Here is a 15649-nt window from a genome sequence, read left to right on the forward strand (position 1 = left end):
ATGTTGTAAAAGTTTCTTTGCTGAATTTTATTTCATGCTGATTGGTACACTTGGTTTTCAGATTATTTTCCATTTTTTCCTCAGCCATTCTTTTGTCTTGATTATATTTTCATCCAGTTTGGGTCTGTGAGGGTAAGGCGGTGGGGCTTAGTTTTATTGTTCCGCATTCTAAATATCCTAAAATCATGAAAATTATTGTCATGGGTTTGGGTTAATGAGTCATTCTGTGCATAAGCTTGTTTGCCACACCTATTAAAATACATGGAGGATAGTTTTTATAGGTAAAAAGGCCACGATTTTCACAAGAGACTAGTGATTTGAGTGCCTCCAATTTTTGGTTATCTGGCTAGAAAAGTGACTTTAAAGGTCTCAATTTTCTGAAAGCGCTGTTCACCCACCCTCTGAAAATTTGGCCTATTTAAAGTCCCCCAGGTAAAAATGGAGGCACCCAAAATTACCAGTCTTCTATGGAAATCTTGCCCAAAGTAATTTTTAACCAAATTTAATAGGGCAGGTTTTGCTAAATAAATAAATACCATAGTTAATTATTTCAGTTTTATACAGATATATGGAATTACGTGATGATAATGAAAACCAGACCAGTTGAGATTAATTAAAAATAAAATAGTTATAAGATGCATTAAAACTGCTCTCCACATACTAGACCAAATTCTGCCCTTAGTTTCAGCAATCACACCAAAGGGCTTCATATGTAAAACTGATGGCTGGATTTGATCTCTTGTTTGTAATGATAAAAACTTATGAACAAAAGCACATACACATACACACCTCTTTGCCAGTGTCAAGAGCTGTGTGTGTGAAATTTGGAATGATAAAGAATACAGTTAAAATTATGTAAAAGTTTACGCAGGATGAAAATACAACCCTGAGATGAGAATGGCCAAACAAACACAACATAGAAAATTAAGTCTACAGAATACCATGAAAGGGACAAATTTGTGTATCCTGTTTATTGGTCTTCTCTAATAGATACTCACTAGGTGGTAGTCTGGCCCATTTCCTTTTAAAGGCAGGCTCATGCAAACTCGTCATTTGGGCCATAATCCTGCAATTGCTTATATTCTTGCAGACTCTTATGGAATCCCACTGAAGTCAATTGGGCTGCATACTAGGGCAAGGGTTTGCCTGTATGTATCCCACTGGCAAGATGGGAGATCTGGTACCTAAACTGAGCCATTTAAAAGCCTGACTGGTCACTTGGACAAACCACTGGTACTCCCCATAGCCTCAAATTTTCTGTGAGAACATCATTCAGCCTTGAGTGTTAAAGGTACTCTTTGAAACCAAATTCTCTTCTACGTGCACTGAGATTGCTCCACTAAGTTCTCAACTGCTCGTTCTTGCTGCAGCTGATATCGGATGCAAGAAAAACAGAGGGACAGCAAGATCAACATTGGATGAGTAAAAGGAACCTTGGAAAATTTATTTACTTTAGGTACATGGTGAAACAACACTTTGATTTCAAGTAGCTCAAATGGGTAGAGTGTATCCATTTTCTTATTAGGGTCACCCAATAGCACTAAGCAAGTATAAAGTGTTATTAAACGTGATAATTTGCTGAAAGCACAGAATTATATGGAATCAGAGTGATGGCTGATTTACCTTCAGTGTTGCAAATATATTTTCTCCATTTTTATATATTTCCTTATGAGATGCAAGGTTTGACACTGCTGATCAAAATATTTACAGTATATCAAGCCCTTTTTTGGCAATTTAGTTTCTTATAAGTAAATATTTCTTGTGAATTACTCCTGGCTAATTTTAAAGATTTACTGACTGCACTTCTTATTGATTATCACAGCTCATAGTTACATCCACAAGGTGTCTACAGCCTGTTAATCTCCAAGGTATTGGTTTAATGCACTGCCTATCTCAGGAGATGTGAATCCAAATTTAGATGATATATTGTGTATAGTCAGAGGTTAAGAGGTTTTCCCTGGTACATTTTGCATTACACAGAATTTAAGCATAATTAAAATATCTCCATGCAGTATGAATCATTTATAGGCTCATACTGATGCTGCTTTGTCTTGCAACTTTTGTCAATGTCACATGACCAGAAGAGTCACTTTCTCCTAATTCTGTATAAAAAATATTATTGGAATAAGTAAAACTACCCATAACGGTACTTCCTTTCTGCCTTACTGAAGAGCTTCTGGGTATGACTTTCTCCAGCCCCATCCCACCTGGCTTCCTGCTACAAACTGAATGAGTGTACATATTCCCACATATTTAACTCCTTACTAACTTAACCAGACTAATTAAGTTGGAGTAGAGCAGCGCAAAGAATATATTTTTCAGTTTGGTGGCCAAACCAGAAAAAAAATGGTTCCTTGCAAACCGAAACTGAACTTTTTTGGTTTTTCCCTGCCAAAATGGCAAACAGAAAAAATTTTATTTGCGTGAACAAATCATTTCAGATGTTGTTTCAAATGAACATTTTCTAAACAAACGTTGTTTCAAACTGACATCTCATTTACAAAATGTCGTTTTGAAAGGATATTTGAAAACAGTTTATTGTGAAAATGTTGAAACAAACCATTCTGGCATTTCTGACTTTTTTTTTTCCAGATGGAAGTCTTTGCCAAATTTGACCCAACTTCTCAAATAGTTTTGGTGCCCTGAAAAATACGTTTTTTGGCGAATGTATTATTAAAAAAAAAAAAAAAAAAAAATCACCCAGCTCTAGTTATAAGTAAAAGTAAGTTCAGTCATCTGAGAGAATTGGTGTACTTTTCTCCAGGACTGCTTCATGAATGGTGCTTATGTTGTCTGTCAGGACTGAGAAACACTGGCAAGTCATCATGGGAAAACACAAGGCTATTCTTGCCTGCAGTATGCCTGGCTCTAAGTACTGCTATTGATTCACTTTCATAGAACATCCAATTAACAAATTTTCATGAGTATTGAATTTTCTATCATGTAAAATGCAGGGGAAGAGAGAGAAAGAGAAAAAAATAAGGTAACAAAAATATTGACTGGTTCAAATGAATGAATGATCCTCTAAACTAAGGATGGGAAAACCCTACAAAGCTAAAACTTCCCATAAAGTTCTAGAGTTATCATTCAATTTTAAAACTGTTTGGAAAACAGTATTTATCCAGAAAGGCAGAAAAGATATCTTCTTGATATATCCTACAATGTTTTGAATTCTATCATCATAAGCATTATTCTTACAATCATGTTGTAGCATAGAAATCACTAATCGATTGAGGCTGTGATATTCCTATAAGCACTGTCCCTGGATGCTCCCTCCAAGGATCCTGAAGGAAACACATCACCCAGAAAGGGGTGGGAGGTGGTGGGATCACAATCCTTTCCCCAGTTGTGTGTTGGCCTGCAGAGTGGGCCAGAACCACTAGAGGCAGGGACGGAGAGGAAAACCTGTCTACCACCCCATCACCTCAAATTAGAAAGGGATTGTGCCTAATTTTATAGGAATTTAATAGGTTTATATGAATTCAATATGTACGACAATTTACAAATTTGCCAGTATAATGAAAAGTGTTAAATATTTTTTTTATGTAGGGATATGTGATCCCGTACAAGAAAGAAGGGGAAAGCCCAAATTTCAGCCACAATCTTGAAGTGAACCCAAACCCAACTCCTCACCTACCCCCAAGAGTCCTGTTGGCTTCACTTTGCTAACATCCTCCTACCATTGGCAGCAGAGGTTTGCAATATATGCTGGCTCAGGTGCTATCTTTGTCACTCTGAATTTGGGGGTTTCCTAGGAGACACAGGGAAAGAGAGCACAATGCATTCTAGGTCACATAAGATTTAGGGCAGGCCTAGATAATAAGAAGTTTAAATACAGCCGAAGTACAACAATGGTAGTCAGACCTGAGGGAGGGAGTCAGACTATGGTCTAGAGTTCTCCCTTGCTTTAGAGCATAAAGCTGTCTTTATGCAGGCTTTGCCATGCACAGGCTAATGTGCTGCAGAACTGAGCTCCACCGTGACTTTATGTGCAGGAACACGCAGAAGTGGATATGGGCAGGAAGAGGACATGATGTTGTTTGGCTCCATGCACTGTGCATCCATTGATCCCTGGCTCCATGAAAGAGCTGAGCAGCAGGCCACATCCACTTCTTCCCCTGTACTGGGCATTAGCTGTCACAGTCCACATGCCTGACAGCTGCTATGGGACTGAGTAGAGATGAGTCTGTTCTTTGAGCTCTGTGCCTTTGGACTGTATTTCTCTGAGTGCGTTTACTCACAGAGTATGGCTCATGCAGATATCCATGGAAATATTTGTACTAGAACCCAGATCTCCGGATCCCCAGTGACGTGCTTTGGGATATCCCAGGTTTCATTCCATGGAGTCACTGTGAAGCCTCACAGAATCAGAAAACTTCAGATAAACATGTAAAGTTTTCTTGATCTTGTGGTTATCTACGGCTACTCTACGCTTAAAATTTACAGCGGCACAGCTGCATCGGTACAGCTGCGCTGCTGTACGAACGCTTGTGGTAGTTACGTTATGTCAACGGGAGAAAGAAAATCAGCATATTATGTTGATGGCATAATAAAACCACCTAAATGAGTGGCGGTAACTATGTTTGTGAGAGATGTTCTCCTGTTGATGTAGCGTTGTACATGCAAGCGCTTATGTCGGCAAAATTTGTGTCACTCGGGGGAGGAGGGGGGACGTGTTTTTTCACCTGTCCTTGCCTAGTAGCCTTTATATACCTATATGGTGAATCACAAAAGGACAGTTGTCTCCAAATGATTTAATTATTAAACTCTTAGTATAACTGAAATTCTGCAGCAAACTATAAAGCGTTTTCGTCAGTCCATTTTGTGGTCCACAGCAATGTCCTATTCAAGGCTTCTCCCTTGCAAGCACAGGTTGTACAACATATTGATTTTCTCCAGTCATGTGCCTATGAAGTCCTGGATTAAATGGCAAAATACATTTCAGTTGCACTGCTTTGAAAAACAGTTGTTCAAAATGGGGATCATTTCAAGGCAGGGTAGCACTGAAAAATTTTAAACATGAAATGGAGAATTCAGTGAGCTATGAAATTAATGTTCATTAACCTGACTTTTCAGGATCTATAGGAGTTGTACTCTAATATATCTTTGGATACATATTTCATGTGACAGAAAATAATTTTTAAATATAAGCAGAACAGGACTAAATCCACTTAAAATGAATCATTCATAAATAATGTTTTCCCATAGACAAGTGAGAAAAAGAGGTCATGCTGGGATTAGCTGATCAATAATTCACATGGTTAATGACTGAGTTATCACATAAAACATGAGTAATCATTTAAAAATAAACAATAGAGCCTTATTTTACTGTGATAATCTAAACCACCTAAATACGAGAAACATCTTTAAAGCTAATGGACACTGCAGATAGCTTAATGATACTTACATCACTTTCATGGCCTTCTCGTAGGTTGTATGTGAGATCATGCTGAATGTCTTCAACAAATTTGTGAGCATATTCCGGGTAAAGATCGAGCACTTCAAAGAGTCCTTTGAGGATAATGCATTGGAGGTCACAGTAGGTTAGAGCTTTAACGTCTGCGTTTGTTTTAATAACTTGGTCCTTAATTGAGAGGTTTGCTCCAATTAAATCTCCTTTACCTAAAGGAAAATATGAAAGTTATTTCAAAAGAATATATGTTTGACTCTTCTGTAAAAACAGAAGTCTGTTTAACATTAACTGCTGAAGCTTAAAGCCTGCTACTGCTACTGCACAATTTAATTCTTAACATTTTAAAGACATCCATGATCTGATATTTAAAAGCTTTCTCCATTTTGGCAGGTGCAGTATTACATCTGCACCTACGATTAGCTGAAGGTACAAATGCTAATCTCCAGATGTGTAACTACCTTCTTTAAGAGATCAATATGTAATTAGATATAAAAATATAAGTATTCACGCCAGCAATTAGTGACAAGTGCAATTTTGTGTCTGAAAAAACGGAGGCTTCTTCACAGACCCTCTGTCAGAAAGGAGGAAAATTGACAAAAGTATTTATAATAAAAAACATGGCTCTAAGGAAGCTCTCTTTTAAGTGATTTTTTAAAACTTAGAATTTGGATGGTGAACCATTTGCAATGTATGGTGGCTCTGTGCCGTTGCAGAACAGGGGATTCAGCTGAACAAAATTCCTGACTATCAATAAAAAACAAATCAATTCTCATGCCATAATACCTTCAGATATAGGCACAACTGCCTTTGGCTTGCACATGTATTAAAGGGCGCAACTGATCCTGAGAGCATGGAAATTTTATGGTGAAATGTTCATAAATATTTATACATATAAATAATGAAGGCAGTATTTCAAATGTGAAATTCCTTTTGGTTGGTAATTCCAAATGGATATTGCATTGGAAAGCTTAACTTAAAAGAGTTAATTAAAAAACAAAAGTTGCTTAAATCTCTCAGTTTTGCTCTCTATTGCCACTGAATCTTTGCTGTAAGCAGAGATGTAACAACATTCTGTTTTCACAAGTGCTTAGAGTATACCCAATCGGGTCTGATCCACATATACATTAAAATTATGTTACACTGCTCTGACAGCCTAAAAGGGCTCTAAAAGTATTTTAAGAATGCAGTAAAGTGCCCTAAGTGTAAATGGTAATCAGGAACAATTGTGTTTATGATCAGAATGGTAAACATAACAGAAGATATAACAACACACCAAGGCAGGTATTTTGCTATGATTTCACTGTATTAAGTTCTAATGGCAACTCAATCAAAAGCTGTATAAAACTAAGCAAAATGATGTTGACTTTGTGACTGATATCAGCTTTTTCGAGTAGATTTTCCTGATTATATTCTTGAGAGGGTGAGCAAGCTTGTGCCAGCGTCAGCTACATAAACAAGGATACTAGCTAAAAAGCTATTCTGAATTTACCAAAACTGCTTTCAAAAGTGCTATTCAAAAATTCTTCAGGTGTGTGAACAATTTTAGTATAATGAATTTATAAACCATCTGGACTATATCTCATAGTTTAAGACTTTTCAATAAAATAATACCAGCTGAAAAAAAAATCTTTTACAAGTTTACTGTATATTCCTTTTCAAGTGAAACCTTAAAGTGTAAACACTGTGGCTAGAATGCTGAAGACAGAACTATCTCAAAAATAAAATGAGCATGTTCAAGGTACACCAACATTTGCCATTTAAACAGATGTCACCATATAAATCAGTCTAAGCAGCTGGTCTCTTTTCTGACTGGAGAATAGAATTGCTTGTGTGGATTTATGTGGAGACATCTGTTTGATAATATCTCTCTGTCATTGCAGCCTTATTCACAAATTCATTTGGTTGATGGAATGATCTTTTTTCAAATATTTCTGACTAATGTTTTAAAACTTAAATCTAATATGTATATTTAAAAAGCATGTCATTTCAGCATTAAAATGTATTTCTTTACTTAAAGACCCCATATTCATGATTATAAATCAAACTGATAATATCAAGCGGAACCAAAATAAATAGCTCTATTGTATTACATTATCTAATGTTGTATCAACTATGTTGTATTGCTAATGAAAATTATCAACAAACTCAAAAGCCACCCTACTGGAATTACAACTAGACTATAAATTATGAAATTATAGGCTTTAATTTATAAATTAGATCAGAGAATAATCCACTGTTTTAATGATGAATTTGTCTCCTGGATTACTTCACATCAACAGTCATTAGGGCAATATAGATTTGATGCATACATCTGCTATTAGTGTTAATCAAACTTAATTTAGGAAGTTCCCATTCACTGTGCTGAAACTTTCATCCACAATATTATATCTGTTTTCTAATTGTGATTCATTAATTTCATCAGAAATCCTTTAATCCTTTGTTGTTGTCTCCATTTTGCAATGATGTTTTGATTATCGTTTTCAGAAATTTCTAAGAATGGAAGCATTAATGAAAGCTTAATTCCTTTCTGGGCAACTCTTGACCTTTTATTATATTTAAGCTTATCATTTCTCTAAGCCCTATTTTATAGCTGATCCAATAAATGGTAGGCATTTTTAAACTTCCTAATTACAAATAAGTAATGGTCTGGAGTGGCTTGGACTATCAATTTAATGGAATTAAGGGGCTATAAAACAAAAAGAAAAGTATTATATTTATTTTCTTAAAAAAAACCCTAACCCCTAACTGTAATAAAATAAAGGAAATTCAGTTATAAAGACTAGAGGTCAGTAATGTCAAAGGTCTAACACAGTCCCACAAAAATAGGAAGTAAAGCTGAAAGCAAATATTTGTTTTGCCTCTGTATTGTATGAATATTCAAGGCTGTAACACTTAGAAATATAAGAATACAGTCTGAAATTACAAAAAGGGTTTAAAAACTCACATTAAATAATGCTTTGAATTGATAGCACCTTTCATATCATATCAAAGTGCTTTACAAACACTGAACTAGATAAGTCTGATGGGTCTTATCCAAAATCCACAGGAGTCAATGGGAGTCTTTTCATTGACTTTAATGGATCCCTTTACTGAAGTTTACAGGTTGATTACTTGAGATGACTTGTCTATAGACATATAGCAAATCAGTGGTAGATCCTAGAATAGAAGCTATTTTCACTCTCTGCTCTAGCTATTAGACAGCCTCCCTTAAAAGATGATAGCAAAAATAAGCTTAAAAAACAAGACTGTTTTACTCAATAGTCTTACTAGAGATAGGTCAGGGTACACAATATTACACTGATTTGGGTTAGGGTTAGGCTGACTTTAAGTTTGGATTAAAGCTGAATCATGCCTCTGGTTTGGGTTTAGATTTAATGGCACCAACATCTTGAGAGCAATTTTCTTGGGATTATTGCTTCAAATGAAGAATTATTGTATTTTTGTTTATTATTGTTATTCGGGCCTCATCTGAACTAAAAATAGGCCCCTCTGGTCTTGAATCTAATTCAGAACTAAAACCTTAGGGATGTTTGTGTTGTGTGTGTACAGCAGATCTGGGTACCTGGTTTTGGTCTCTCATCTATATTGCTAGGACACACTCATTACTCATCAAGCAGTGGTGTAAGTGTTATCTGGAGATGCTTGTTAATCTTTGTTAACATTTAACATTACAGTATTGTCTGCATTAAAGGACTATTCATTTTCTTTATAGCCATTAAAATTAACATACCAAGAATTGCCAACACCATACTATCTTTCAGTACTTCCATGGAACCTGAGCACACAAAATAGATAGCCTGCAAGGCATCTCCCTGCCGGAGGAGGTACTCCCCAGGAGCACAAAAGGAGGTTTTGATATGCAGAGACAGAGACCTGAGGCAACCGCGGCTGGCACACTCAAAAAGAGACAGCTGCAGGATCTCCTTGTTCAAGTGCATGGTGATGTCTGAGCGCAGCTCATCTGGAAAGTCTTTTAAAAGCTATCCAAAAAGGGAAGACAAGATTGATAAGTGTAAAATTATTGATTTTACTTTCTTGCAAAAGTGATCTGAGTTACTAGCAATGTAAACAGTGCTCTGATGTTTAGTTTTTCCCTTACGCATTTATGTTGAGATTAAATTACACATTTTACAGAGGGCCAAATCTAGCAGTCCTTACTTAGTTCTTACTGAGTCCTTACACAGGTAAGTGCCCATTGATTTCACTGATACTTTATAATATATTAAGATATGGTTATAATTCAAAATATATTTGTAGTAGAAGTTTACCTTGTGCACAAAACCCACACACAATTCTTGCAGATTTCTGACAGAAGAAAACAGGCTATTTTGTATAGCTTGCGTGTTCTTTGTGGCAGACAGTGTCTTTTTTAACGTGTGTACAATGTCTGGCACAATGGCCCCAACTAGAAATAAAACAACAACAAATTCTTCATGCCATGCCTATATGCCATGAGCAGAAACCAGAGATGATAATTTTGTTGAGTTGCAATAGAGCCCTCCTAAAATGTTTATATCATGTACTGTGTGAATGAATAGGAGACAGGCATTTTAAATGGGAAGCTGCAAATCATAGTTGCAAAGGAAGGGAAAGGTCTACCAATGTATTTCCATTTAAACTGTTTTTACTGTTTTAATCATGGAGTTTTACCCTGCATATCACCCCTGAGCGCACACACCCTACTCAAGGAACCCTAACTGCAAACTGTGGTCCAGATCCTGACATCCTTACTTATTCAGGTCTATTGCTCACTTCTGTAGTAAAACCCATGGAAGTGGCGATGGGGGAGCAAAACCTCGACAAAGTTCACCCTTGCAGAGTTCCCTCTATAGTGTTACATTGGATGGTAGGGGGAAAAGGGGATGGTGATGAGTTCAAGTGAGGTGCATGTCCAGTGCAAAACCCTGCAGAAGGCAAAGGGTGGATACTTCTCCCTAGTTTTAGCTCAGTCCTAATTCAGCCAAGCACCCACTGTAGTTGTTGAGCCTGGTTCTGATGTCACTTATATTGGTTTTACAGCAGATCAAGTGCAGCAGAGGAAAATTAATAAATCTATGTTTCTGATCATCGATGCTATTTTCATACAGTGATAAAGTGATAAAAGTGATAAAACATTCTCCTTTCTTTCATCAAGGTACTACAAGAATTTTGGGTGAGACTTTGAAAACGTGCTTGCATAACTTTTTGAAAGTGATGATGTAACTGGCATTTGTGCCTCTGAAAATCTCTTGGTATGCTCTTAAATCACTTAGCACTGTTGAAAATCCCCTCCCTGTGTTTTGTGTGTGCACCAAAAAAGAAAATTTCCAAAAGAATGTTTTGAAACCAGAATCTTCACATTTATTTCTTCATTGTTTCTGGAGGCTACTGAGTTTTCTAAGGACACATTTTATCATGACAATGCAGAGTCCAATGGGAATGGTTTGTTCAAACAAGCATCCAGGCCAAGGAAAGTTGTTATTTCCTCTGGAGTAAAATAATAAACAATTGAGTTGAATCAGATATAAAAAACAAAAAGAAAGCAGCAGAATTCTCTCTCCAATTTTCACACCCATTACTCTTCTTCAGTAAGTAGATAACATTCAAAAATAGGTAAGTAGTAATAAGTATATTTTACATTCAGACAGTGCCTTTCAGCCTAAAGGATCCCATCATGTTTCACAACCTCTGCACAGAAAACATCTATGAAATGCAGCCACCTGTGTATAAAAGGTTGCAAACAGTGAAGAGAGGGAAAGGATGGAGGAAGTAGTAATTTTGGTCAAGGACAGGAGGAAATCCCTACATTTAGGAAAAGTGCCATGGTTACTTTAACATTTGATGCAGGAAAGAAACACTTCTATTTCAGGGCATCTTCAGAAAGACCCCTGATGAATGGTACTTTAGTGCTTCCAAATTAGGTGGCCCTGCTGAAATTTGAATTTGTAGTTTCAGGGAGTCTAGTATTCTGAAACAGATGGTTGAACAACCTGCATATCTCCTCCGGAATAACAAACTCAGCTTTATTCTTTATGCACATTTTTTTCTGATGTGTGACTACACATAAAATTACAGAATAAAATTGTTTTAACGAAAAAAAAAAAACCAAAAAAACAAATCTAAGAAGCCAATGGAAGCAAGGTTTTGATTATTACCTCATTGGAATCTATTCCATTATTGACAGACCAGGTGGTTTGGAAATATTCAAGCATCCTCTGTTTTAACTGCTGTGGCAGGTGATGGACCCGTATAAAGTCTTTTAGATCCTTGGTTCTTGTGTGATAAAGGGACCATCTGGAGTACATCCTCTGAATTATGGCAGTCACATTGCCAAACACCAAGGCATGCATCAAAGCTGGAGAGAACAGAAATTATGTACAACAGGATGAAGTGACTTTGCAGATTATTATTAAAATACAATATAGAAAATATTAGGACAATTTTCACAGAATCCAAGCTTTTCACTGACAAAAATAGGTGAAATGAAGTTTTGGAGAAAGCAATGCCTTCTGAAATATATAGAAGCACTTTACTAATAAAACCCTTACGTAAATATGGCTACTCTGATAGCATGCTAACTAAAGAGGAGATAGACATGACATTTCATAACTTTTGTACAAAAAATTATAAAATTAGGTTAGAATGGATGCAGAATGGATCTGTTGTAATCTGAAGAATTAAAGATTAAAACCAAACTCAGGAAATAAATTTTTAAAAGCCATTTAGAAACTTTCTATTAAGGCAAAGTTGCAATAAAATATTAACATACTATATTTTATATTACTTATTACTTATTTAGGATCAGGTTAATATTCAAAGAACCTGGCTAAAGACTCTGGCTTGCTGGCTGGGGAGACCTCCTGCTCTGAGAATGATCAAAAAGGGTGGCCAAATTTCTTAATATCTATCCTCTTTTTGGCACTTCACTTTCTTTTCCATTACAAGAACAGTCCATATGTTACTATACTCCAGTTCCATAAGAGGAGAAGCCACATTTTTCTAATAACAAAGTCTTGCTGCTAACAGTAAAAACTAAATTAATTTGTCGTTCTGTTTAAAATGTAGATTCTTTATTGGAGCATTAAGCCAGCAGTTCAGGAGAAATCTGGGAAACTGGAATTTTGTTACAGATGAACCTCTTTAATAAATTCCTTCCCAAACCATCTAATTCTTGGGCACAACCACCACATGGGCAATACACTTTTTTTTAAAGCAGAAACTGAGGTAATTCAGATAAAAACTGATATGTTCAAACTGACCCTTTGATTTCTTTTGTTATTTGAGAAAGATCAAATGTGGTATGAAATTGTTTATCAGTAAGGTCTGTTGTATTAATTTAGGTGTTAACCCAGTTACTGTCTAGCATTAAACAGTTTTAAACTATGTTTTAGGTTTACAGAGACCTCAGCCTGCTTAACACCATGGCATAAACACAATTAAATGTCCTTTTAACCTTTTATTAAAGATACAGAAAAGAAGGAAAAACAGTTAAAGAATTTGAAATGTAAATTATTACAGCAAGGCTTTCATTTTAACCACATCCGTTATTCCTTTTTTCCTTTACCTGGAGAGTCTTTAGAAGGAAGGGAAAAAAAACAAAAACAAAAAACCCTTGTTCAACATCTCTTAGATGGTATTAAATATGGTAATAAATTTACTTTTTGGGGAAAGGAGAAGTTAGCTGAGAAGGGTTGAAGCTGTTGTTATTACTGTTGTTAAAGTCCGATCCTGTCTCTTAGAAAACAAGATAAACACATACAAAAGGGGAGAGAAAAGAATGGCAAGATAGAAAATTCAGCTTCTGTCTCTGGTTTTGTGGCAAGGTAACAGTGAAGGGAGATGTGATCAGGAACTACATCGACAAATGTGTGAAGACAGGGGACAATACCAACAACACAAAGCAAAGTGATTCCCAGAATGTCTCCCTATCTGCACAGAACTTTGGGATATTACCCCTACACTGGTAGCGCTAATGTAACATAACAACAGCGGCAGTGTGGATACAGGTGTATACGTGTACACAGTGTTATACCTGTGTCCAGCACAGAATGTGTGTACACTCAGTGCTGGTATAGGAAGCATCCGTGAGCACGTACATGCTCCAGTAACTGAGTATGCAGTGTAAACATAGCCTTTGTTTGGACTAATTCTGTCTTTCTTTGTTTCTTTTGCACCTTTTCCAAACAAGATTTGTAATTGGTTATTGTGACCTTTTATAAACTTTCTATCACTTTTTACAGTTGAGCTCACAATTACAGTAAATTTGTAGGCCCAGTTATCCCAACGGGTCTAATACAGAGTGTTTTACTTGTGATTAGGGAGTGGCTTGGGGATAAAAAGACCTGAGGCAAAACTGAAGGAGTGCCCACAGATACAAACTGTCTGTTTTTATGTGTGCAGTGTACTTGTCTGTTGTCAGTGGAAGTAATTAGTGCTAGATTGCATCTAGATTGGTATTAATTTGGGGTACATAATGTACATATTTATAAATTGTTTATAAAAAAAAAAACTATTTAAGAGCCTAATTATTACTCTTAAGGTATATCTCTCTTCTTAGCACTTGAAAGGAAGCAGAGAAAGGCTCCCCAGAGTACTGAAGACATTGGTTTATAAAGAAGACAAATGTGCTACTGACCTTATGTGGCAACTTAAACAGAGTCAGTGTGTAAAGAGAGAGAGAGACAAGGGGAATGCAAGGGAGAAGGGATAGGGACGCATCCTGTTCCTTAATGATTCTCTCAAGCCAGACACAGACAACAAATTCTCTAGTTTAGAAAAGTTTTGAAAACTGTTGTAAGCTGAGTGCAATGAGGGAACCAGTAGCTCCTTTGCTGCAAAAAAGAGATTAGAGAATTAAATAAAGCACCATTTGGTGATATTTCATAATAAAAATTTGCAATGTTTCAGAGGTGATTGGAGATGAGATCAAGGAAATACAAACAAATTAGTTAAAAGAGGATGAGTATGATGAAATGGAAAGAGAGAGGGATTGCACAGTGAGAGAACATGTCTTGTGCATAGAAACTTATGTTAAAATAATATTACTGTTGCAAAGTCAAGCAGCCAAAGTTAGGAAATGCCTGACTTAAGGTTGTCCATGCCTCATGTGTCATGTATGTATGCCTCTGCATGTCTTTAATTACATGATCACATAATCTTTATTTCCACAGGCCCCTCATTCAGTGCACAGGATGGACAATGTTCGCCATAGGCCTTCGAAGGACTGTAAAAGCGGGAGGAGGAAAGCAACTAAAATGGGCCAAATTTTGAGTGGTGTTCCAACCTTGCGCACCAGGTTGTAATGCCACTCACTCAAATATGGCCCATCTGTCCCTCCATCTTGCCAGCTGAGAAGTGGCTCCACTGTTACGCCACCCTGCTCTAGTCAGGAGGCTGGGGGGAGGGAAGGGCTGCCCTCCATTGTTGCATCCTTTCTGAGATCAGGTTTTCAAAAGTGGAGGGACATGTTCCCCCATTTAAAAAGTTGGGGATAATGATCCTCAACCCCCACCCGCATTCCCCACCCTGGACGTCTCCAGTGGCTGTGATGTTCTCTGACTGGGTAGTTATTTAAACATTTTTTTTTTATCATCATTCAATGTGCGGCCACAGGCTTATTTACTGTACACTATTTAAACACTTCTCTGAATTCAGAATTACTAATTTTCTAATTGACTTTTCTATGTGACTGATGGATTATGGCCATAGTATGGGAAGACTTCACAAACATGAATGATTTACCTTTGCAACGCTCCTGTGAGATGATGGGGTGGTATTATCCCAATTTTACAGATGGGAACTGAGATTAAGGCCACAGTTGCCAAAAGTGTCTGGAAATATTGGCTACCCTATTGAAGACATTTATGCACTTGGTATCTACAAGAACTCTATGCATCTAGAGATGAGTGAGGTGCACTAATAGTTTTTAGAGACCTGGTATCTCGAAAGATGGTGAGGATTCTAATCAACATTCAGTGGTCCACATTCTACTTTTCTATTTTAAGAACAGGATCACACCTCTGATGCTGGGAAGTCATGTAACTTTGGGACTAGGTAGTGCCCCAACATAAGACACTGCTAAACACCACTTACGTGCCAGGACAGGAGAACAAATGCAAATAATTAATTTTAGTGGCAATAGATTCACCTGAGTAGCCTGTAGATCAGAGGGTGGTAGATCAGATCTTGCACACACCAGATTTAAACTGTTTGCCTCTCCTCTGAACACTAAATTACAAGTGTTCTGCTCAACAAATA

At 36.7% G+C, this 15649-nt stretch overlaps 1 protein-coding gene across 1 annotated transcript in view; it reads right to left on the reverse strand.

Moving 5' to 3' along the window:
• The window catches only part of KCNH8 (potassium voltage-gated channel subfamily H member 8), a 326349-nt gene that overhangs the window by 51280 nt on the left and 259420 nt on the right, over nucleotides 1–15649 (reverse strand). Inside the window, exons 9-11 of the mRNA XM_067561636.1 lie at nucleotides 11548–11747; nucleotides 9144–9393; nucleotides 5408–5622 (exon numbers count right to left, since the gene is read on the reverse strand). Coding sequence (XP_067417737.1) covers nucleotides 5408–5622; nucleotides 9144–9393; nucleotides 11548–11747 — 665 coding nt within the window. The remainder of the gene's footprint in view (nucleotides 1–5407; nucleotides 5623–9143; nucleotides 9394–11547; nucleotides 11748–15649) is intronic.

The sequence above is a fragment of the Emydura macquarii genome, unplaced genomic scaffold (assembly GCF_026122565.2).
Source record: "Emydura macquarii macquarii isolate MOO-44397 ecotype Brisbane River unplaced genomic scaffold, CSIRO-AGI_Emac_v2 contig_2422, whole genome shotgun sequence".
In the NCBI taxonomy this organism is placed as follows: domain Eukaryota; kingdom Metazoa; phylum Chordata; order Testudines; family Chelidae; genus Emydura; species Emydura macquarii.